The sequence below is a fragment of the Vulpes vulpes genome, chromosome 3 (assembly GCF_048418805.1).
Source record: "Vulpes vulpes isolate BD-2025 chromosome 3, VulVul3, whole genome shotgun sequence".
Classification (NCBI taxonomy): domain Eukaryota; kingdom Metazoa; phylum Chordata; class Mammalia; order Carnivora; family Canidae; genus Vulpes; species Vulpes vulpes.
In genome coordinates this window covers 18,062,497-18,088,349 of record NC_132782.1, presented here as the reverse complement: position 1 = coordinate 18,088,349, position 25,853 = coordinate 18,062,497, and the positions used below count along the sequence as shown (strand labels likewise).

At 42.9% G+C, this 25,853-nt stretch overlaps 1 protein-coding gene across 24 annotated transcripts in view; it reads right to left on the bottom strand.

Moving 5' to 3' along the window:
• RAPGEF4 (Rap guanine nucleotide exchange factor 4) overlaps positions 1 to 25,853 on the bottom strand; it is a 284,923-nt gene that overhangs the window by 60,424 nt on the left and 198,646 nt on the right. For 18 of the 24 annotated variants that reach the window (XM_072751936.1, XM_072751937.1, XM_072751942.1 and 15 more), the window contains 6 exons: positions 24,881 to 24,934; positions 24,467 to 24,573; positions 20,356 to 20,477; positions 18,128 to 18,311; positions 3,003 to 3,087; positions 1,127 to 1,187 (listed from right to left, as the gene is read on the bottom strand). In XM_072751936.1, the coding sequence (XP_072608037.1) occupies positions 1,127 to 1,187; positions 3,003 to 3,087; positions 18,128 to 18,311; positions 20,356 to 20,477; positions 24,467 to 24,573; positions 24,881 to 24,934 (613 nt within the window). The remainder of the gene's footprint in view (positions 1 to 1,126; positions 1,188 to 3,002; positions 3,088 to 18,127; positions 18,312 to 20,355; positions 20,478 to 24,466; positions 24,574 to 24,880; positions 24,935 to 25,853) is intronic. The other 6 variants (XM_072751935.1, XM_072751947.1, XM_072751954.1 and 3 more) reach the window with 1 other exon arrangement.

The following is a 25,853-nucleotide window of genomic DNA, read 5'->3' as shown; positions in this document are numbered from 1 at the left end:
AAGAGTTGGAAACTTGACCAACTGAGCCATCCAGACACCATATTTACATGTTTTTAATAAAATGAAAACAATCAGTTAAGTTTGAATGAAAAAAATAGATGAGAAGTTGTAAGTCATCACTGATGATAAAAATAAAATATATTAAAGTGAACCTTTAAAATGTGAAGAAAAAACATTCTTACTAAAATAGATACCCATGTTAGGAATACCACTTATGATGACTGAAAGTAAAATATTGTGAAATGCAATTTTTGTAAGTTTTTGGTTTTACAATTCATGTTCCTGCTTATTTGGCTAACACAGTCTGAAGAAAGAACAAGATTTTCCAAAGAACATCTCTTGAAAAGTTAACAAGTGTCCATTTAAAAAAAGTGTCCTATGTTTCACTAAGTTTAAAAAATGTCAGTTTAAATGGAGCGAACATTTTTCTTTATTGCAGAACTTCCGAGAATCTTGGTGCACTGGTGTGTCTCCTGATCCTCCACGGGAGGTTAGAGAAGGAGGCATTTCCTGGCTTGAATAGACCACACACCATGTTTGCCAAGAAGCATTTTGTAGAACTTGGGAAAAATGATGGCTTAAACAATTTTGCTCTCATTTGTTAATATCAAATTTCAATGTCTTGCTTCCAGCACAGAACTAAACAACTTGCATTCTGGAGAGTTATTGATATACTCAGCACTGCTCTAGTATTTGGGGCAAAGAAATTTTCTCAGGCTTGGAGCTGATACGTGGAAGTGAGAAGAAAAAGCAAGCAGGGTAGTTTACTGCTGACTAGGGCTCTGGGGAGAAAGACTTGCTCTCCGAAAACCAAACTGAAGTAAAGTCATTGTGAAAAGGTCCCACGTAGGGTCCTTTCTGAAGAGCAACGACTTCATCCCACACTCTTTAGACACTGCCGTGGGTCAGCAGGGAGCAAGTGGGGACTCAGGCTGGCAATAGCTATCAGGCTGGTACCAGAAAACCACCTTGTGGATCGGGCACACGCTGAGAATAAATGCAGGCCCCGAGAAACCAAACTGCCACATGACCTGCGCCCAAAAAAGGAAAGCATTTGCAGTCAGGTTCCCAGGGCATATGCTCGTGAGAGGCTCGCCAGGCACAATGTTCCATTACGTTTACTTACACACAGTTCCTCCTTTGGCATGAGACTCAAAAATGAGAACACCTGCTAACTCCCGTTTCACCTAGAAGAAAAAGAGAGAGAGAGAATTCCAAAAGGCCAGATTTGGGGGTGGGGTGGGGACTTGTTTTCCTTCTAAGCAGTGCTGACTGTTTCCTTCTGCCCACACAGCCACCCTCCACTTTGCACTCTAATCTAGAACCACTTTCACTAAATTTGCCGCTGGATTCTTAAGGTTCTGACAAAAGCTATTTTGCAAGTTAATTCATACAAGACAATCTCCCCCCAGAAACCATTTAAAATGTGGCTTCACAGGTAGGAACTAGCCAATTTCTCTGCCAGTCATCTGTCTTAGGTATGAAGGTGAGAGCACCTACGATGTCAGAGGACTCTGTTGCCATGAGAGGCTCTTCCTTACATCACAGGTAACGCATCACTACACACGTGTTGGAAGAGTCAATGTCTCCGAGATGAATAGTTAAGCCTAGATGTGTGAGCAGATTTATATTCCTACATAGCTAATTATTTTAAAATTCTAAATTATCGTCCCAAACTTTGGCTCTATCTTCCTAAGAACAAAGTGACCTGAGAACTTCCCACAGTGCCTGGTTGCCCAGGATTTGAGCTAGAAGACGAGACTCCCCCACAGTCCTCTCAATTCCACCAAGCTAGGCAAGTGACAGCAGGAGCATGCTGGGAATGTGGAACACAGGTAAGGAAAAGGGAGTCTCCTCTCACTTCTGTCTACAGCATGAACTCATGATGCCTACACGTGCAGGGGCACACCAGCTGTCCCTACTCCAATGGACACAATGAGGATGACAAGGGCAGTGGTGTGCAGGAAAGGGAGCTGGGCTAGACCACACCCCTGAATATCCTACTCAGGTAGGCAAGCAAGCTTCTAGACTCCAAGTAGTGCAACAGGGCAGGGATGGGAGGGCAGTTCCATCTGAGTCGGAAGGGGGAAGGGCTTGGAGCCCTTTCCTTGGAGCTGTGGCAAGTTCCTCACTGCTCTCAGGAGACCTGACCCCCCCACCCTCCAGAGAAAGGACTGCAGGCATTGCAACCATATGATAGCATAATGCCATCTAGTGAGCTGGGAATGAAAGGAAAATCAGACATGTAGATATTGCTGAGGGGCCTTAGAATATGATTTTTGAATACTGAAACAACTTCTAGATACTATTATTATGAACTATTAGCATAGAGAAGACTTGTGTTACCTGGAAATCACATTCCTGTATTCCTTCTACTGGAGGAGGTGTTTTCTGTCCCTATTCAGAGGCCAAATCTCTGTCCACTGCCTTCCTAAATAACCTGATCGTGTAAAAGTTCAGAATCAGATATAGCGATTGGGCTATTTTTCACCAGTGGGTACTACTATTGTGCTCTAATACATCTGAAGCAATTTTCTCCTGAACCTTCTGCTTCCTTCTTAGTAGGGAGCAAACGTGGGCAAAGCTGGCCCTGTAGGCCAAGACAGGTCATCTTGATTTCTCTCTTTTCTCCTTTTGGTTCTATATTCATGGAAGGGTCTCAGAGCTCTTCTTAAGGCCTAGTTCTCTTGTCTAAGTGTACAGATACCAAGATTCAGGTTTGGAAGAGTCAAGTACATTTTTCAGTCCTACTCACTCCTACTGCTTCAGGGTTTAGGGCACATGACCAACTATTAACAACGTGATAATACCTGATCCCATTTTGGGATTGTTCTTGGGTATAACTTCCTTACCATCTCATGAGAGAGAGTAGGGGTGATTTATGAGGTAGAATTCAGGCACTCCTTCACCACCACCCCCAAACCATAATACTCTCCTCCACTGCTAACAGGGCATTTAACACCCCCACCTCTTCAACCATGCTCAACTAAGAGAAAACCTACTGTGGTAGAAAGATGGGATAAGGCCTTAATGTGAATGAGCTCTTCATAGATAATCTCTAGGTCATCCACGGTCCTCTGGCCAGGTCTACAAAGAAAAAAGTAAAAAGAAAACAATGACAAAAAACTCATCGTAAAAGCTTGAAATAAAGAAATGGATTCAGGGATCAGTAATGTGTTGAGGGGACTTCTTAGGAGAAATCTCTGTAAAAAGATATTGACAGAGGATAAGATCACATCATTATAATTCCTAAAGGGATTTTTGAAATGAATGTGCTCCTCGATGGAAGGATGTGCACAGAGTATCCTTCCTTTCTACTCTCAGGGAAGGACATTGTGGTTGGCTAACTTTCTCTCACTTTGTAGATGATTGCTCTAAAAAAACTGTTTTCATTACCATCTGAATCAATAACTACAAAACTTGTCTTTTAACACATCTAGGAACAATTGATTTCATCAACTGGACGACTGATCCAAATTCCTTGGGATCTTGTGTGATGTTTTAGCCTAACAGAATAATGCTGCTGTCATTATTGTTTTGGGGAATGTAATATGCTTCAGAACAATCAGGTTAGCCAGGCCCAGAATGATGATGAAAATGTGAAAGATTAATTTTGGCCATGTCAGACGGTCTTCTTGGTGGAGGGATATTTTAGGAAGACATTTAGAATTACAGCAACAATAGCATTTACAAGTGAATTTATGTGGAGCTGCTCTCAAAGTTCAAAATGCCATGAAAGATCTTGAGAAGAACTTGAGTATTTCACATAAAAAACTGAACAATCAGGTTAGCCAGGCCCAGAATGATGATGAAAATGTGAAAGATTAATTTTGGCCATGTCAGACGGTCTTCTGACCGTCTGAAGCATATTCTGAACTCAAATAAAGGGTTAATAGAGACTCAGAATTTCTGACCTATCCCTGACAAAGTCAGGGCATGAGATGAGCAGAAGGCAAATAGTCATGTCTGGGATTAGTCAGAAAGGAAGAGAAGGAAAGTATACACTCTCATTTCCCAAAATTTGTTCCATGGATGACCAGTCTTTCATGAGATGTCAATCAGTGTTGTATCTAAAGTTTTTTTTTTTCTATAAGTTATTATAAAACTAGTCTGGGGATCCCTGGGTGGCGCAGCGGTTTGGCGCCTGCCTTTGGCCCAGGGCGCGATCCTGGAGACCCGGGATCGAATCCCACATTGGGCTCCCGGTGCATGGAGCCTGCTTCTCCCTCTGCCTGTGTCTCTGCCTCTCTCTCTCTCTCTGTGACTATCATAAATAAAAAAAAAAAAAAAAAAAACTAGTCTAATAACCTGCCTCCAAGGATAGGATATGCAGGTGTTATGGACATTTTGGCATGGGAGGACTGAGTGGATTCCTAATTGTCTTTCATGTTGGTGATTGTTCTGGAATCACTAATAGTGTTTAATTATACACCAAAGATAATTGACATGACTGGTCAATAATTTGGGTTTTCTACTGCTCTCTACAATAAAAGGAATCCTGGCGAATAGATTTTTGAAATTTAAAGACAAACACACACACACACACACAAATAAAGACAAACACAAGGGTTATTAATCCTCAAAGTGCTATGTGGATGGACAGGCAGCATTTACTAATTGATGCAGCTAATTGATACAGTCATGTATGTCACCTCTTAATTACTGTCAGTCTATTTTATGTACCTTGTCCTAAAATTCCAACAATTTATGGTATTCCTCAGTGTTACTGTATGCTAAACATTTAAACCTTCATGAGGTACTGATGGTGTTCCATCCTTAATTACATTACATTTTAATAAGTGTTCCTTGGTCAAATCAGTTGACCAAGCACTGGATTTTGAGTCCAAAGATCAAGTTTTAACAGTGCAAGTTTTTAACACATCAAGTTTTAACTCAACAGGCATGTGACATTAGTGTCAGTCTCATCTGTAAAATGGGGACAATATCTTCCTGAGAGAGATGTGAGAGCTAAGGAAGTACTGGATGTAAAGGTACCTGCATATTTATTTAAGTGGAAAAAAAAAAAACCTACCCCAGCAAACATATTCAAAGTTCAAACCCTCACTTCAAAAATTAAACAAACTTACAGATAAACTATGATGTTTGGGCCAGCAAATTACATCTGAAACTTAGCAAGCTATTGGGTAAGTAGTCTGAGTAATCAAAACTGAATTGTAAATATTCTAAAATAGTTGACTGGATTGAATAATTTAAAAAATTAATTTTGCAACCGTATTATACATAATATCAGGGACTTGACAGATCAAGTGGGGCTAACTGGAGGAAGAAAGCTCTTTGCATACCACGCACATTACCTCCTCTGTTTCCTAATCCTGACTATTCAAAGGGACGGGTGCTAAGTCCATGACCCAGAGCGATGCCAGGCAGCTTCCCCTCCTGTGAAGAATCGCCACTGAAGGACACCACTGTGCATCAATCGGTGCTTAAGAACGGAACTCAGAAAGAAGAGGACCCAGAGACCCCGAAGAAAAAGCTATGGCCATGGGGGCTCTAAAGGAACCAGGCCTTCTTAGGAAGGGGCCTAATCTAGCACTTGACTTAGACATGGGCATTTTGAAACTGGGACCCTTGGGGATTTAAAAGTCAATTGAGTCACCTCAGTCCATCTCCTGCGATAGCGGCAGCTAATGTGAACGTCTCAGGTAAGCATAATAGGATTACGGCTCTTCAGCACGAGGAGCAGCCCTGCTGTTTCTGCTACTTGACATCAGCTGCAAATAGCATGGACCCTTCTAGAAGCATGACTAAAAGGGAAAACAGTTGCCGAGTCTCATTCTCACCTCCGTGGGGAGGAAGAAAACTCAGTTGGGAAAAGAGGTTAGAATTTAGCACTAAAATCTTGACAGAGTCAAAGTTGGGAACAGATCTCTGAGTTTAGGAGGAGCATTTACGATATTAATCAGTGTGAACTCCATACTGACCAACTCTTACAGATTAAAAAAAAAAAAAGTGCTGTCCTTAGGATCTATAGATCCCCTTATGTTAGAACTAATTATGTATGCCAACCAGACTCCAAGAGAAAATCAAATGAAAATGGTTATATTTTGTCCAAGAGTTAAAACCTATGATGAAGAGCGCTGTCAGCTGCTCGATGCAGCATTTGATGCAGTGGTTCCAGGCCATCCTTGGAGCCACTCTAGGTCATCTTAGGACCAGCACCGGAGTGTGGGAGAAGAGAGCTGAGGCTGGTAAAGAATTGAAGGAATTGTGGAAATCTCCTCAACACCCTGCTGCCCCAAACCGCCGAGCGCTGCCTGGAGCTCCTTCTCCCCACGCTGCCACGCTCCTGGCTCTCTCCTGCCTTCCTAAGTGCTTCTCCTTGTCTTCTTTGGTCTGTTGTTTTTTTGTTCATTTCTGGAGCTGTGCTGTGCCCCAAGGCTCTGCTGTCAGCCCTGTGTTCAGTGTTCTCTACCTTCTCTCTCTCTCTGGGGGGGAACCCCCCCCAACTTTCATCTATGTAATGCTGAGACCTAAGTGTTTATCTCCAAACAAATGTTCCTGAGCTCTGAGGGCTTCCTGGCCATCTGCTCTCTGATAACCCGTAGGTACCCCGAGCTCAGTGGGTCCAGAAAGGCTCCCTCATCATCACACAAGGCTTTGTGAAGGCAGATCTCCATCTCCTTTTCCAGACTCGTCTCTCTCCACACCTTACCTCATGGCTCTGCTCTGCTCCAGCCATACCAGACACCTCTGCATCCCTGCAACATGCGAGGCTTTTTCGTGCCTCTGAGACTTTCCACGTGCCCTTCTCTTTGCTAGATTTTGTTCTGCTGCAAGTCCAACTCAGATCTCATCTCTTCTGGCTAAAATTCATTCTCCAACCGTTATTCTCCCATGGCACATAGTCCTGCCACTGTGGTAACCACAACGCACTGGGAAGAATGCTTAAATATTCATAACTCTAGTCTATTCTCAAGAGAAGCAGCACCTGGAAGTGCAAAGGGCACTGACTTGGAAGCAGAAACTCCACTGGAGATCTAAATCGGGAACTTCCTAGGTATGTGATCGGTGTAATGCCTTGTGTCTGCATCTGTAAAGCGGGAATAACAAAGGATTGTCGTAAGGATCAAACGAGTTAATATATGCTAAGTATTGATACATCGGGAATATAGCCCAAGTACAGGATGGCATTGTTACCAGGGTGCCTGCTCAATATAGCTCATCAGATGCCCCAACACACATGTTCTTACAACTCATGCTGAATTGAGAGTCTGCCCAAGGGAGAAGGCAGCAGTACTGTGGACCAACTCTCGGTCTGAGGGATATGGGGGCTTGTGCTCTGCTGTGCTTCCTCATGAAGATCAAGTAAGAGGAGGTGCCTGTGACACAACTCATTTTTGATACGGCACATGCTTGTGTCATGGCAAATAGTTAATAACAGAGGAAGTGGACGGGATGATACTGAACCTCGCCTCTTACTTCAAATCCCATAAAATGATAGAGGAGACATATTTTCTATAGGATTATAGATTTTATTCATCCAGCTGTGAGGAGGAAGTTACCATGTTAGACCTGCTGAAGTCACTCAGTCGAACTAAATCAAGATCAGTGGCAGCCCGGAGAGAGGTGACCATCGAAGACCAAGCAGCACTTGCGGGGCTCAGCCCTTTGTTGGCCCTATTTTTATCTGCCATGCTAAAGGTCTGATGGGAAAGGCATTTTAAAATCCAAAGCAGGGATCCCTGGGTGGCGCAGCGGTTTGGCGCCTGCCTTTGGCCCAGGGCGCGATCCTGGAGACCCGGGATCGAATCCCACGTCGGGCTCCCGGTGCATGGAGCCTGCTTCTCCCTCTGCCTGTGTCTCTGCCTCTCTCTCTCTCTCTGTGACTATCATAAATAAATAAAAAAAAAAAAAAATTAAAAAAAATAAAATAAAATAAAATCCAAAGCAGCACTGAAAACAAACATGCATCACCATCACCACAAACCACAAAATAGTACAATGGGCAGACCAGAGAGTTGTGAGAATCTTGGGGTGATAGAATAAAATGTCTGGGAAATGGCCGGAAGCAGCCAACAGCTCCATCCTCACAGATAACCACCACAGGAGGAAGACAACAGAGAAGGCAAGGCAGGTAAGATGAGGGCAGGAGAGGGTCAGACTGCTTCTCCCAGGTCAGTGGGCAGGCGGCCCCGTTTCCCACGCCCCACACTGAGCAGTGGGCAGCAGCAGTTTCCCAGGCTAAAAACTGGAGACCTGCTCTCTAAGACAAATGCCCAGGGAAGAGTCTGCCAGAGAAGCCCTGGGCTCTCCTGCCAGGCACAGAGGAAGAAAAGGAGGGAAACACCCAGAAAGGCTCCATTCCTGAGACATCCTCCTCAGTTTGGCAGCTAACGGGAGGAAGGGGCGGGGTGGGACTTCAGCCTGTCTGCTCCCCCCCTGCCTCTCATAAAGCAGAGATTGCCAGGAAACGGGGCCTCTGCGGCCTTCAGGGGCGGCCCTGCTGGGGACGCGGACCACACCTGCACAGAAATCCGTGTGGCGGCCTCTCCTCCCCCCGGACCTCCATTCATCAATAACCACTACAGAGAGGCAAACACTTGCATGAGAACTTGCTGGATGCTGTGGAGAAACCCACGGCAGCTATTTGGAAACGAAATGGAACAAAGCGTAAAACCAGTTTAGTCTCTGAGTCATAAATAACATTCAACTTGGAAGGAAAAAAAATAAAAAAGAAAAAAAAAAGCAAGCAAGCAAGACAGACAGACACAACCGTGTGGTCTCCCGTGGGCAGTGTAATCACCAGGCCAGCCACCGTCACTTGGCAGTCCACCCAGGTAGCAGTGAACTTTTTGGTCCTGTTTATAGCGCATGTTTTTTTTTTTTTTTTTTATTTTAAAGATTTTATTTATTTGTTTGTTTGAGACATAGAGAGGGAGAGAGGCAGAGACACAGGCAGAGGGAGAAGCAGGCTCCACGCAGGGAGCCCTACGCGGGACTCGATCCCGGGTCTCCAGGACCAGGCCCTGGGCTGAAGGCAGCGCTAAACCACTGAGTCACCCGGGCTGCCCTACAGCACATGTTTTAATGTGATGACGGAAGTCAGGACTGCAAGGTGTGAGTGGACTTACTCTAAAAAAAAGCCGAGTACTTTCCCAGTTAGCAAAGCAACGGAAGCATTTGTGAGAGGTGGGCCGCGAGCAAACTCACTGATGTTCCTGGGGCCTCAGCCTACCGTTAGGACTTGACGTTGAGGGAAGTCCCAGGGAGGAGGTCAGGTGGAGCCCGAGTGGCCAACCCATGCCCACCAAAGTGAATCACACTATGAGCCCCTCTCCCCCGCCCCGCCCCAGGTGGATCTTGGAGTTTGCGGGGTGGCAATGACACGAGCCAGCCCAGCCTCTCCCAAGGCCGCCAGCTCAGAGCTGCTGTGCCATCTAGTGTCTCAGAAAAGACTCACCTCGCTACTCTTGATCTTGATCCGCAGCCCCCCCCAACCCCCCCTCCGCCAAAGGGCACCTGAGCCTTCCCCACCACAATCGCTGAACAAAGTCACATTTTAAAAGCGGGTTTCTCATGGCAAACAGTGGCATTAAGCACCTCTCATGCTTTGGTCTTTACGGGGGTGACAAGGAAAAAAAAATGGAGAAGAGATCCTGCAAATCAGACCCCAGCCTGTTCAAACGGTAATGAAAGGGTCCCAAGGACTGAAGGCAATTTGGCTTTCAAGAGTCAAGGGAACACTGTGCCCCAAGCCGGAGGAGGGAACTCCCATGCACCTTCACAGAGTAACCTATGAGGCTGGGGAAGTGAATTGACTCTCTGGCTGCTCTGAGTGGCAGCCGCTGAATGTACCTGGTCTTTACTTGTCCTTCTCCAGATGTCACAGGGAGAGATATTAGGCAGCCCTGCTTCTTTACAAATCTGCGTGGTGCCACATTGATGTGGATTTGTCGGATCCTGCTGTGGAAAGGCCTAGTTTCTGCAGGGGATGCATTCTGGCGGCAATGTCTAGTTTCAGACAAGATAATAAACGGGGATGGATGGAGGAGCAGTTTATACATTAAAGGATGGGAGGGCTCAGGTGATATTGGAAGCTGCTGGTAAATACAGTTTTATCAAGGAATTTATCAAGGTCAGAGATGGAGCTCCTCAGTTATTGGAACGTGGATGAAATGAGGGATTCGTCGACACACCCAGCAGCACGTTGGCGTGGCCAGGGGTAAAATATGCAGGTAAGAAAGTAAATAACCTAGTTCTTCTGGACCTCTTGTCTGGTAGACCTATTCCCTGGTGCATGGCGAAAATACCCAGAAAAGTCAATGTTGTAAATATGTAGGAAGCCATGGTCATGCTTCAAAGTAAAGGAAATGCTTTATTTATTTAATTTTTTTCTGAGGGGTGGGGCGGGAATGCTTTATTTTTCTTGCAACACTCCCCCTCATCCCACCTGACTGTTCAGTTTGTAAGTCATTTCTCTAACTTGGATCCTTTTCCAACATTCTGAAGATCTTGAGATCTCACCTCTTCTACTTCCCCTAAAGGAGGTTCGGTGTCATTTCCCACCCTTTTGTCTAATAAACCAGCAAAACGTGCTTCTTTTCCTCACCTCTCAGAACCCTCGCTTCTTAAGAGATAGATCTTCAGGGTTACAGACATTCCAGGAACCTGGTGACTGGACATTTAAAGTGTCCTGTTTGGCTCTGCTCACTGCCCTGTCACACCACCCTCCCTTTGCCTTATCTTTAACCCAGAAAAGAACATGTTCAGTTTACTTCAGATGAAATTAGGCATTTTTTAGTTCCGATAGCAATGCCTGTGTCCGTGGGATTCTTTCCTTCTTTGTGAGGTTAGAAATGAATACAGTCTACCACTGTAGTGAAGGGCAGATGCTTTAGGAATATTTGTGAGAAATGAAGTCATCCCCATCAGGATATGGGGTAAGTTTCCATAATTAAAGCCCCTGAATGCTAAGTGTTTTTAGGACAATGTAATTTAAGGTTTTTCATATTTAGAAACTGAATATGCCCAACATTCTTCCAGAAAAACTGGTTACTACGGGGACATGCTAGAAACTTAATATTAAACCTTTGAAAAGGGGCAAGTATAAATATTTTCCTTTAAAATACCTAAGCAGTAAGTTGAGAAAAACAAATTTGGATAGCACCAGATAGGATAGTTACTTGTTTGTCTTTGTGTATGACATATATATGTATCAGATAGAAAGTTCAAACGTTTTTTGAGGAGGTGCTATGTAGATGTGTTACTACCTTTTCCTTGCAAAAATTAATTCTTAATCAGGGACAGTTGGATTATCCATATTTCTTTGGATTTTACTTCTCATTCAGTAAATACACTAGAGGGGATGAAGTTGAGGCAAACTAAGAGAGGAAAAAATATTCTCCATGAAAAAAAAATGGAAATGAAATTGGATGTGGAGTAAGCAGACATACGGACTCGGTACCTGGTTCAGCCACATGTACTTCCGTGTGATATCAAGGAAGGCACTTGACATCTATTAAGCTCAATTTCTTTTCATGCAAATGGTGGATAATGACATAAGTCCTGCTCATTTCATAGAGTTGTTTTGAGATTCAATGATGTGAGGACCAATATATAAGGTCAGTATATGAACTACAGTGTGATTCATATATTTATTATTAGGTTCTGTTTGTAATTATGGCTAGTGGGTTGATGTGAATATTTTTCTAAGTAGATGATAATGCTTGTATTCCATTCAGGTCTATAAGGTAATAATTGAGTAAAATGAGATTAGTCTGAAGTAATTATTTTTAGATCAAATACCCAAGACATCTTTCCTCATCATTGCTCTAAGAATAAACCCAGGAGGCCGTTTTGAATCCTTTTTGGCCTGAGAAAGGTGGTAGACCACGGTAAAGAATACAGATTCTGGAGCCAAACCAATCCTGAGTCCAACACAAGCAGGTTATTTAACCTGTGTCTATTTCCGAATCCATAAAATGGGGGTGATATTAGTAACTACCTCATAGTTCTGTTGAAAAAACTGAATTAGATCACAGTGGTTAGCATATGTATGCTCAATAAACACTGGCTATAATGAAATACAATGGCATTTTTTTCCTGTTTACAATCTCCTTGTGAAGTTGGACGAGGGTAAACGCACTTTATAGTTTAAGAGATTTGTAATCTAGAGCTATTGGGTACCAACTAGTAGATTTGGTAAGACTAGAATCCGGGGCTCTGCAGCTCAGTCTCACCTTCACTTTATTTAATAGCAGTCTCTTGGGTCCAATGCATGCATCTCAAATGCTGTCATTCAATTCTTCAAATACAATTAATTTTAACCTCAAAGAACTTAATATCTGGTATTGTGTCTTTAGTCTTAGCATTCTCCACAGTGAGCAGAGAAAGCTACCTACTGCGAAGCTGACCATCCACACCCCACTTTGAGGTTCTGCGATGGGGCTCCCAATGGCTATAAAATAGATCCAGTGTGCACAGAGTGCAATCTGACCTGGGCCTAAACCTTCAGGCACATTTACTAGCACTCTTGGTCTGGGCATTCATTCAGCGTGAAACAGCTTATTGTTCCTGGCTGGAACTTCCTGACATCTTTCTGGCCCCAGTCCCACCCCTGCACTCCTGTCAGGCTAGGAGTTCTTTCTTTGTTCTGGGAAGAAGTGCAATAGAATATTATTTTTTGTTGCTGTTAAGAAAGGGTTTGAGGGGCACCTGCGTGGTTCAGTGGTTGAATATCTGCCTTCGGCTCAGGTCATGATCCTGGGGTCCTGGGATCGAGTCCCGCATCAGGATCCCTGCGGGGAGCCTGCTTCTCCCTCATTCTATGTCTGTGCCTCTCCCTGTTTCTCTCCTGAGTAAATAAAATATATTTTTTTTTTTAAAAAAGAAAGGGCTTGAGAATGAACGTAACATCCAACAAGGCCAACCGAATATAGTAGGGACATTGGAAGGTAGACCACTATGCACCTATTAAAAATCCTGTCCTTGGAAAATATTTAAAGTTAAGGGAGAATATCACAATATATTATTAATGGCACAAAGTTAGGAATTGAAAAAAATAACCAAGGGACATGCACCAAAATGTTGATAATTATCTCTGGGAGATGTGATTGCAGGTGTTATTTTTCTTTAACTCCTTTTAGTAGTTTCCAAATTTTCTACAATGAACACATTGATTTTAACAATAGAAAGTCATTAAAACCTTGAGGTAATCTTATAATGAACCCTACACTGTAAATGGGCAGCTACATCCATCTTCCCCTCTCCCAAATTTGAATCTCAAAGGCAGTAATCCAGTGGTTGGCTTCGTGGGAACATAAACATGAAGGTTAAGTAGTAAATTGCCTTTACTAGGGGAGAGGCAACAAATCCAAACCCAAGAAATGGCCTACTTAATGCAATCATTTCTTCTGGTAAATTCTACAAGCTTTCACTTAGAGCACAGCAATCTTTCCAGAAAAAAACAAAGGCAAAGTTTGTCATGCAGTGGAAGAAAAGATTCATAGTGAATTTCTTATTTCATAAAGATCAGGATCTTTAAGTCGTTTCTTTTTTCATCTGATTTGCATTTGAGGATGAATTTCATAACTTTGAACATTTCTTGGCATATCCCAACAGAAATCTAAACCCTAGGCACCACTGATTTTAGGCTTGCTAATCTGGGATCCCTCGAGGAAGCAAATTTCCCTGTAATTATCAGGATTTCAAATTTCACACCCTCAAAAACAGCTTGGACAGATAAAGAACCTCTTAAAAGAGACTCTACTAATTTGGAGAAAATACACAGGCTCTCAAATGCCCTCTAGAGCAAGTGTGTGGAACAGCAGGTGGGGGCTGTCTTAATGCAGCCAACTGACCAAGGTGTATTTTCTCATACCACTTAATCATCTAAATCGTTTTCTTTTAAACTTATGCCCTGTAGTATATGTTAGAAAATATTAACTTATCACATAAAATAAACAAACTCAGGTTTTGGGCCCATTTGGAAGATGCCAGAATGTGCCAAGAATTCTCTTGTTCATATCTTTGTTACATATTTTATGTTTATGTATTATTTCTTACATTTAATACACACACACACACACACACACACACACTCCATCCCCTTCTGCTCAGGCCAAATAACCACCTATCCCTTTCTCAACTAGTTAAGCTTCTAGGCTTTTAGGGAATTTCAGATTTGCAGACCTACTTAGAACTAGATTTGACAAATGGCATTACTTCCTTTCCCTCCCATCTTTAGGCTGGTTTCTTATAGATCTTTCTAAACGGTGGGACATCGTGTCTCACTTTTCTTGGAAGAAGAGGCTGAGAGGAATGTATGTCAAGAGCCTTCTTTGTCTCCTTGAAGCCTCTTTTTATCCACCTAGCCCCAAGTTTATAACATTCTGCTTATCTGGTCCTCTACCTTTTTTTTTTTTTTTTTTTTGCCCATGGTCCTCTATCCAAAAGTACCTGCTCAAAGGTAAGCAGAATGAACATTTCTACTGGCAAGGGTCCCCACCATATCTACTTGCTGTAGGGTAACCTCTTGTTTTTAGGCTTATAAACAAAGCAAAATCAAAACAATTAGCTCCAAGAGCTCATTTTAGGTTTGATATCCCTGTCTTCGAGCTGCAACAACAGCACTGTCAAACTGTCACTGTTCTGTAGTACTTGCCCCCCAGTGCCATCCAGGTCTGCACCTGTGAAACCAGGATGGGCATTGTGAGTCACTCTGCCTGCCACCACATAAAAAGCTAATTTCACATTCAGAATGTATGTTTTTTTTTCAATACCAATAGCAACAAGAGTATGCCAAAAAATTTCCCCTGAAGCTCTATTCTGTTTTTTAAACTACAGAACATTCTTTCATAGTTTGACAGTTAAAATGCTGCAGTTAATGTAATAAACAGAGAATTTTTCTAAGTAGCCTGTCAAAACAAGTGACACTTTTTTTTTTTTTTGCTAGCGAGTCTCAGATTCAGAACAATGGGAAGAACCTTTCAAAGCAACATCTTCATTATACAATCAAATTCTCAAAGTAATCTTCTCATCAAAGAATATTGTGTTATTTCTTTCCCAGTAATTATCAGAGTTCTGCAGCCTCTCTGGCAGTGGTGACTATTATAAAATGCAGCTGTGCTGCGTTAAAAAAATTGAGGGGTCCTGCCCCGGTCGTTATGGAGCCAATGCATCTCATGCCTCCACATTTCCTAATGACTTGACTTTCTGGGCAGTAAAAAGTCAACATTTCCAGGCCCTTTAAACATGCCCTTAAGTTTCCAGGAGCAAAGTGCTCAGCCGGTCTCTTTAAGGATAGTGGTGATACTGGCAATTCTTGATCAATTAAGCATATTTTTTTCCCACTTAAATAAAATTAATAGAAGCTCCAAATGTCATTATCAGGCTGCTCCCCCACGGCCCCTAAAAGTGTGTGTTTGTATGTGTGTGTAGAGTTTGAAAGTCTGTCCCCCAAATTAGATTTCTTCTTTTTCACTTTCCCATCTCTTAGGGACTGTCATTCCAACAGAAAGAAAAGGAGTACTAAGTCAGAAGAACTGAATCACAAGTTGATTCCACTTTTGTAGTATCATAAAACCTGGAAAGATGGGAACATCCCAAGGGCACCCAAATGATGTGTCTTGGAATACTGGTGAAACCTGTACTTTCCAGTGACAGACTAGAAAAATCCAACCTTTGGAATGTCGTTTTTTCTGAAGAATCCTTGGGCTGCCAAGGATCATGCAATTCAGTGCTGTATGGAGGGAAAAAAGCACAAGCACAGGCTTCTATTTTTAAGGGTCACTAATGAAACTAGCTCTCAGGCTCTTGTGAGGGTGAATCAAGCAATTAGCATGAATGTTTCTGGCCCACAGCAGGCACTCAATAAATGTTTCTTGCTTCAGAATCCAATTTGGGAGTGCTTCAACTACTGGATTATAAATTCTCCAAAGGTAGGAACCATTTTATTACTTTTTTTTTAAAAAAAACCTCTTTAGCTGATGCTCAAATATCTTGAATCGAATGGCATTTCTGCTTCCCTTGAAGCAACTAAACAGCTGACAGTACATTAGCCAGGATTATATAGTTGCTGGATCATTCATTCACTCAGCAAATATTTACTGATGGTCTATTGGGTGGAATGCACAGAGCTAGGAATATGGCTTTTCTTAACTTCTATGCCAGATTCAATCCCCATTTCCATATCATACTCTATTAATATACACTACATTTTCCTTTGTAGCATGCATTAGAGCTCTTATAAAATGATTCCTTGAATAACTAATTTTTTAAGATCTGTCTCTTGGATGAGGCAGAAAGCTCTAGGAAGGAGGTGCAATGCTCTTGTTCAATGTTTCAGCCTTAGCAACTAACATATTATCTAGAGCAAAACAGGTGTTTATCAAATATTGGAGAAATAAATGAATAAATGAATGAATGAAGTAAAATGAGATATGTTTTTGCCTTTCAGAAATTCACAGTTTGAAGCAATGTTTCTCAACAGGAGCATTATTTTTCAGACAGCAACTTATTTTATAGGGTTCTAGGTATTGTTGGGTGTGTTTAGCATCCCTTGGCCCTTGCCACTGCCCAGTGAATGGCAGAGGTGCGCCCCTCATGCATGGACTCAAAATATCCCCTGACCTTTCCAAATGCCCCTTAGGAGGCTGTCCCACTTCTCATTCAGAACCAATCACTGTTTGGTGTCAACTTGAGTGAAAGTGGCAGCCGGAAGGGGATGGATCCAGACAACAGGACAAAGGTATGTGGGGAAGGTAGAGGCGAAGCAGGCTGACATGAAAGAAAGCGTGGTTTAGAATGGTGTTCATTTGAGTTCTCTCTGCCCTGATGGTTCTCTTGTGTCCCCTCAGCCACTCACCCCTGTGATCCTTCAGAGAGAGCATAAATTGGCTGGGCAAGGTTCTTGGATGCTACCCATAATTAGGTCAGTGAGGGCTGGCTTTTCTGTTTGATAGTTTGGATTTTTCCATCAAATTTGTGTTTGAAGGAAGGGTTTTGGGGCTCAAGGGGCTGAACTAGAACCAATGTCCTAGAGTTAAAAATGATAGCGCTAACTGGATCAGGGAAGGCCTTTGAAACACATGGTGGTGGACATTAAGACCCAAGAGAAAGTTTTGACAAAAGGGACATAACACGACAAAGAAATAAAATATGTTGAAGTGAGGAAATAGAAGCACTGAGAAGTACTCTACGTTGGTCTCAGGGGCAGATGTTTGGGGAAGCTGGTCTTAGGGACATGACACTTTTGCAAAGGGCCTCATGGCCATACAAGACACTTAAAGTATAATGCTCTTGTCAAGACCCACTAATGTGTGGAGTTGCCAAGCCTGTGACTCAGACCCCACATCCACAGCTGCTGGCACTGGTTGCAGGGTGGAGGGCCATTTTATTCCCAGAAAAAAACATAAGCCTGTGTATAGTGGCCTCAGAACCAAGTGCCAACTCATCCTTTATTGAAAAGGATTCCCTGAGATGGGGGCCGTGGCATATGCTTCTTTGCATGGCCTAGAACCACGAGGAGAGCTCCCTGAGTAAAACAGGGGCTCAGTACACTCCTGCTGATTAAACACTTCAGAAGCCTTCAGTTTAGCTGATGGGCTGTTACTGAGGGTAAGGAGGGGTTTCAGCTGAGATGGAAGGGGGAGAGCATCTCACTGGTGGAAAGGAGGCTTGGAAGCACTAACAGAGCAGTGGTATTCTCTCAAGCATGGGTCTTCCAGCTGAAGAGCAGAAGGTTCAGCATGGCTCGAAAGGATGCGTTGAATGAATGAATGAGCACAAGCACAGGCATGATGTCTGTGGTTCTGATGACCTCCGTCCTATTGCATTAGAAAGAAAGGGGTTGCCGCAGTCTGGCATAGAAACAGAGCAGTTTCTGTTTGTCATTGCCCAAAGGTCGTTTAATGTGTGGACTCAATTTTGACATCCTGAACCAACCACTGAAAATCTGTACAGTTTAAACTCCTACAAAAGGGAAATGGAATTATCTGGCTCAAAAATAAAACAGAAGGGAGACGAACACTGCTGTGTCACCCCTCTGGCCCTGGGGAAAGGCCAGGACTTTTGAAATCAGCCTACTTCCCTGTGGCCCAGGCGAGCGCGCCTGCACACCCCTGCGCCCCGGGGACCCGCCGAGGGCGAGCCCGGCGCCCTCACTCACGGTTTGCGGAGGATCATCCTCATGTGGGCGTCAGGGCCCATCTGCGACAGCAGCAGCATGGTGTCCTGCAGCTCCTCATCACACTCCTTCTTCTCCTCCTCGGTAGGCAAAGGGGCATCCTCGTGCTCGTCATCCAGAAATCGATAAAATAAATATTTGTCTTGGAAATGGTGCTCCTGGTCCACTATGTGAAACATGAAGGCAAGCGTCAGCTGTTGTGGGTCTGCCTCACAGCCCCGGTCACCAGAAGCAAGTGGATGGTGTCGGGCAAGAGAGCCGAGTGACAGCCAAGTGGTGAGACTCCACGCCCCTCTCACTGCACTTCGCCTGGGCCGTGCAGCAGGGAGACCTGACATCCCAGCTGTGGTCATGCACCTCGCAGCTCTCTCTGACCCGCCCGGCTCTGCTCCCCGGCTCGGGCTCGCCCTACCACTTTCTTATGAGAGCCTGCCAACTCTTCTGAGATGAGCACTCTGACCAGCAAAAATTGCCTTGGTGACATTTTCTAGCATGTGGGACATGTGTCCCAAACAGGAAAATAACCAACTGCCAGACCGTGCCTTATAATGGGATTTGAGGGCAGACTTAAAACGACCATACTTTATAGGGATCGGAATTCATGTCTTTTTTTCTGTATGTACTGTTTGTAAATGTGTCTACACTGAAAAAAGAAAAAAAAAAAAAACAGAGTAAAATTAATTGTTTGAATGAAACTGATGGGACCAAGCTTCTAGGTCCTATAATCCTAGAAAGAACTTAAGATAATTTCCATCCAGTTCTGATTTTAAAAGTTTTTTTTCTCTTGTTCCTTTTAAAGAAAAAGAATTAGGGGGATCCCTGGGTGGCTCAGCGGTTTGGCACCTGCCTTTGGCTCAGGGCACGATCCTGGAGTTCCGGGATCGAGTCCCGCGTCGGGCTCCCTGCATGGAGCCTGCTTCTCCCTCTGCCTGTGTCTCTGCCCCCCCCCCTCTCTCTCTATGTCTATCATAAAAATGAATAAATAAATAAATCTTTAAAGAAAAAGAATTAGATGTCGGTAGGACAGTCAGTGAACTCAGCTCAGAATCTCTCATTTCTAAGCCCCCTTTCAGGATGGAGCATCAGCATGGCCAAAAGATGAAGAGAAATGGTAGATTCCTGGTGCTCAAAATATGATCCCCAACAGCAGCATCAGCAGCATCTGGAAGCTCATTGGATACATGGACCCTCAGGCCCCATCCCAAACCTGCTGAGTCAGAATCTGCATTTTTAAGAAAGATTTGTTAATTTATTTGAAAGAGAGACAGAGGAGGGGAGAGAGAACAGAGAGAGAGAGGGAGGGAGAGAAAGAGAAACCCTGAGTGAGCACAAGCAGGGGGCTGTGTGGAGAGGGGTAGAGAGAGAGGGAGAAGCAGATTCCTCACTGAGCAGGGAGCCTGACACAGGGCTCAATCCCAGGACCCTGGGATCATGCCCTGAGCTGAAGGCAGAGCTTAACCAACTGAGTCACCCAGACACCCCCAGAATCTGCATTTTAACAAGAGTCTCAGAGGGTTCGTATGCACATTAAAGTCTGAGAAACATTGACGAAGGCATCATTAGATTCTCAGGTATTGTTAAGTTAAATGAATGATTTTAATAGTTTGTCAGTTTGGAGAAATGGTCTTAAAGCAAATGGCATAAGTAGTTCAACTACAGTTCCACTCCAGGACTGACCAGCCACCCTGCCCAATGACAGTCCCTGCAGGAATCAGGGGCCTCAACTGTCGAGCACATTCCTGATCAGCAATACGGTCATCCCGTGTGTATACAAATCGGCTCCCCCAGATAACACCATAGTTAAAAGGCAGCTTCTGAATTCATTACTGTCTTTCATGCTATCAACCCAGCCACACATTTCATTGCTCTTCATTCGGCCCCCGCACCAGGATTGCTATGCTCAGAGTATAATCACACTATCAATGAACCATGAATGCAAACTAATAAACATAATTGGAACTGATGCACTTGGGTTGTAATTTCATTTTCCCTTCATACATTCTCCCAAGTTAGGAAGGCACAATGGTGGAACATAGCAATCAACAGCCTCCACTCGCTGCATTTGTATTGCTAAATGAAGATGCTGGCTCTGTGGGCCCCTAAAGGGATCATAATTCTTTTTTTGCCCATGTGGGAGTTTAGTGATGACTTACTAGGGAAATGCACTTAGCATTTCCAGAGGGTTTTCCAGGGACTGTGGCTTATCTTACCGTGATTGAGAACACTGTCCTCCACCAGCACCTGCCACATGCCAACAGCTTGAGTTCGGGAGTGAACACATGAAGTCTGCTGCAGCATCCAGTCCACCAGCTCGGTGCCCACACAGCATTGCCTAAGGAGAGGGGGGACACAAAAGAGTGGGAAGTCACCCCCTTGCAGATGAAGGCTGGGAGGTGGCTTTTGAAAGACCTTCCCAAAATGCTTGTGCTCTTCCACCCTAAGAGGTCTCACTGCAAACAAAGCACATCCTGGTGTGGCCTCAGGTTCTCAAACTTGTACAAACCAGTAAAACCACTCAGCTCATGAGGGAACCTTCCAGCCAATGAGAAAGCATTACAAACTGCAGATCCAGGGGAAACAGAATGGCCACGAGATGGGGAGCATTACCTAGCAAGCTAATCCCAGGGCCAGAAACTCTCTTGCCTTGAGTCGGTCCTAGAAAATCTCAGTGTAAAATGAAGGCAAAGCAAAATTCTGAATTCCTTCACCTGAGCCTTGTGAGGAATGAGTTAATGTTTGTGAGGCACTTGGAGGTGCTACATGAAAGGCTCTGTATAAGTGCAAAATTATATAGCACTTTATATTTTCAAGTAATACTACTGATCTTCCTCAGAGGGGTGTTGGGAGAAACAAGCAATTAGTGATGCAAATCTCTTTGAAAAAAGTCCTATGTAATGAGCATCAGCACTTCCGCAGAGCCTGTCATCTGAGGAGCTCCACATGCTTTCTGTAATAGTCACACATTCACCTGTATGTAAGTTGCCCCTCTGTGGTAAGCTTGTTGGGATGGGCAAACTACGTGTATTAGTTAGGAAACATATAATTATACACACAGACACACACACACACACACACACACACACAAGGGAACACTGAGGTGGGGTGAAAGAGAAGGGTGGGGTTTGTGGCATGATGGTTCAAAGGTGGAAATGAAATCTTGAAGCCCTAGGAATGAATCCCAGGGATAACACAGGAAGTCACAGAGCAGCTGGGTCTATGTCACTATGTCATTGGTGGCCTCCCCTTTGTGCTAAGGACAGCACCATCTCTGGGGTGGAGCTCAGGAGCTCCTCTCTAGTTTAAACTGGAGAAGCTTCCTGGTGCTGTGCCACACTAGGAAGAGGCTTAGCCTGGGAGGGATCATGAGATACAGCACTCGGTCTACTAGCTAGTAGCTATCTGACTGTGGCCATATCGTTTAAGCTCTCTGGTTCTCAGTTTTCGCATCTGTAAAAAAACAAGGAGGAAAAGATGGCCTCTAAGGCCACTTCCGGTTCTAATATTCTAGGAAGTCTGAGATCTGTCCAAGCTCCTGGGGTGCCCTGATTCAGATCCTACTATCGAATATTTCACAAGGGAGATGTACTGAGAAGGCCATCAGATTTCTAGGGCTGCTCTGAAAACAGTCTATACTCATATAAAGAACTTCAATGAGTGAAGGAGGCATCTATGTACTGTTCATTCTGAACATATGACCTGTCAAAACATGCCTCTTCCAATTTGAGAATTTATAAAAGAATAAAAAATTAATTCCATTTGGCTTTTATTTTTTATTATTTTTTTTAATTTTTATTTATTTATGATAGTCACACACAGAGAGAGAGAGAGAGAGAGAGGCAGAGACACAGGCAGAGGGAGAAGCAGGCTCCATGCACCGGGAGCCCGACGTGGGATTCGATCCGGGGTCTCCAGGATCGCGCCCTGGGCCAAAGGCAGGCGCCAAACCGCTGCGCCACCCAGGGATCCCCCATGTGGCTTTTAATTAGATTAATTATCTTTACTTAAAGGAACTGAGATGATCTCAGAACCCCTGTGCCTTTGTACAGGGTATGAGAACCCTGTAGTCAGAATACAGAACAAAGATACATAGCTGGGCCACTTGCAGCTGATGGAATCACTGGGCTGCCTCTAGCCACTTTAGAATCGATAGTGTACCTTAGCATGTGATCATTGGAGGTGACACTACATCTGAAGAGACTTCAATGCTCTAATACTGCGGCAATGACAAAAGTGGGTAGAGAGTAGGAAGGAGAGAGATGGAACTGGGAAGTACAAGATATGGGGCAAGGAACCCAAACTCTGGTCCAGAAAAAAAAAATCATCCCTTCGGCTTCCAGTTGAGTCCATGGGCTATTACCGACAGATCATTAATTTGTGTCATAGGGTGTGGAATAGACATGACACCTATATTTCAGGGGTTTAAAATACTAGTACTATGGAGCAAGAAAGAGTTTATGGTTTCTGACTTCTAGTTTCCATTTTGTCTAAAAGATGACATATTTTAATGGAATTTCCCTAATGCAAGTCAACACTTGGAAAAGCATAGTCACATCCTAAGTCAGGGGAAAAAATAATAAAGACTGAAAAAGAAAAAGGTCATTTTTCTTTTTCATATGAGATTTTGAGATTCACTTAATAAGTTAAACTGTTCTAACTCTCTGTGGAAACATGTGACACATGATTTTTTTTTAAACCTTACTTCTCTTAAAATTATAGCAGTGTGTAGAGACTACAGTCTTCCAAAAGAATGAATTTCCAGGGTTGGAGAGTTCCCAATGCAGTCATCCAAAATGGTAGCTAGTAAATATCAACATTAAAAGGGCTAGGTGTCTTAAGAAATGGCATATGTCTTAAGAAATGGAATGTATCCTGTTTGATAAGACCAAAGTGTTTCTCAAATCCCATCTCATTTCCAAATTTCTATTGAAAAAAAGGCCAATTAATGTAACAAATATATTGTCAGTTTTGGTCTTGTAAACATATTCATGACAAGCACAAACAGAAGAGTGTTTGTTTTCATGCAGAAAAAGTGGATTTTTGGAAAAAGTGATCCAAAGAGGAAGAAGCCATGTTTTTCCATCTCTGTCCTTGGGAAAGAAACAGATCTTGAGGCACATGTACTGGAAAGTTTGCTATAGGTTAATCGGTCTAATTTTATAGGTTCTGTCATAGTTGACAGTCACTAGAAAGATACATATCTTTTATGATAACTTTAAAATTTGTATTCTAAGCTTTTCACTGTGTCTTATGAATTTGGTTCATGTGAATCAAATGGCTTTTGACTCATGCCAGGTCTGACGGGTTCTGAAATCATGTCTAGGCTAAATGCAAGAGTTGAGTGATTGCTGAAAGAGGGTTATGAGGGTGCTCCATGGGTGGAAAGAGAGAGTGAAGGCTTGTGTGCCATACACAGGCCATTCCAGTTCCTAAATCCTTGTTGAATTGAAAAAAATCAAAAGCCAAAGATCAGTCATGAATCTTTAGTTGACCTATCACTGTTCAGTCATCCCAGAAGATTCAGCTAAATAATTTCTTAACTCCAGTGACAGCTATAATGAGTCCTTATTCTAAATGATTACAGATGTGATACAGAGTTGTATATCTCACTATATGTATACTAGAATGAAATCCTACAGTGGAAAGTAAACTCTGTAAAGGACATTGCATAATTTTGTGCACTCTTATATCCTTAGGGCTTAGAACACAATAGTATCTGGTGCCCAGTAGGTACTTAATACTGGGCACCAGCATCTGTGAAATGAATGAATGATAGAATGCATGAAAAGATCACTGCACATGGAAATCAACCAAGGTTGGTTGGTTTAAATCCTGGCTCTACCACTCACTAGACTTGTGACTTGGACAAAGAAAATTATTTAATCTCTCTAAGCATCAGGTTTATCATCTGAAAAGTGGCCTAACACCTACCTAGCAGGGTTGTGAGAGGGAAATAGGGTAACATATGGAAAATGGTCTGGTAGAGGGCTTCAAGCACAAATATATGCTCAGTAAATGTTAGCTGAGTCTCATTTAAATCTAATAGTTTCCCTAAAAAAAAAACCACTAGCAAACAGAAATTAAAAAAAATTTCTTCTATCATAATTAAACCAATGTCCATGCAAATTAGTTTAGGAATAACTTCTCAGAATATTAATGATACTTAAAGTTAAGCAGGGATCAAAGACAAGCTTAGATCTTCCAGAACCTTGAGGATTACAAAACAAGCTGCCATGGATACAAACACAAGAAAACATAAGGTTGTTCCAATTTCACTAGACATGAATCTGAGGCGGCCATAGCCTTTAGGATGATTGCACATACCTGTATGTCTTTAGGTGGTATTTTCTATCTCTTATCATGTGAGGGGCTCGAGAAAGAATGGCATTTCGTAAAATTTTTCCAGCCCTGAGGATCTTCTCTGAAGGGACCTGGATTTTAATGAGGTGAAAGAAGAGGAAGAAGAAGGAGATTTTATAGAAGGAAAAACAAATCAGATGAATACTTAAATCACTTTCTGACTCTGGCTTGAAAAATACAACTCATTCACGCATTTACATTGTTCACTTGTCTGACATGTCACTGTTTCATTTAAGAACTGAAACACACTGAATATTTATTGTGTCTAGAAAATGTATCCGAAGTTTCTTGACGTGATGCTCTGACATACTGACCACCTCCAGTAGTTACTTAAGAAGCTAGCTCTGATGGCTCATCAACCCACCTACATCCCATTACCTTGGTAATGGTGTTAGCAGGACGAAGAGGAACGTGAGGTTCAATGAGAGGTGTCTGAAAAATAAAATGTTAAGGCAAAAGAAAATTAAACTAAAAGTTCGCTAAAGAAAATTATGGGTTGGGGGGATAATAAGAAACATCCATTTTTATAAAACTCAAAATAGAATTAAAAAAAAGAAGGGATAAAATCTGCCTGAAGAACTTGAATGCAGAGGCATTCAAAGGGCAAAATTAGACCTTCAATTTGCCAAAATTTAAATATAAATTATTAAAAATGAAAAAAAATAGGAATGATTAGATGTTTGCAGCCTTAATGAAAAGGGAATCAATATCTACTCAAAGCATAACAAACATCAGAGCAGAAGAAAGAGCAAAACAAGATAAACATGTATGGAGATTAAAAATGACCCATCTCAGGGGATAGGGATAAAGCATTGATTTAGAATGAAAATGAGCGATTTCATTTCCTCTGTCGTGTAGTTAAGATTCTTTTTCTGCAATCTGTATTTTTGGAAAAAAGCTTTAATTGCTAAATGATAACTTCTCGGTGGTTTTATGTACTCAAGTTCCTAGAACCCACTGGGACAGCTAGTGTACCATCTCTTTCATTTGCAAAGTAGTGTACAGCTTTGGGGATTCCGTGACTGTCAGTGCAGCTCTAGGATCTGTATGAGGCCCCCTCCATTATCCACATTCTTTAGATGAAGCTGCTGAATTGGGATCCCAGGAAAATGCCTTGGTACACAGCTACACAGGTAGGTCCATTAGTCCTAGCAATGCCCCCTCCCTCTAGTTCTCTGTAAGATCTGGCAATGGCATTTCCAAATGGACGAGAAAGATATGAGTGGTCAAACATGGTGGTAAAACCATCAATACAACATGGTTTATGCCACTTCCAGAAGGTAGGAGATGACGGTGCATTTAATTATGAGATTGTATAGGCAGAATCATGCCCCCCCCACCCAGATGTCCA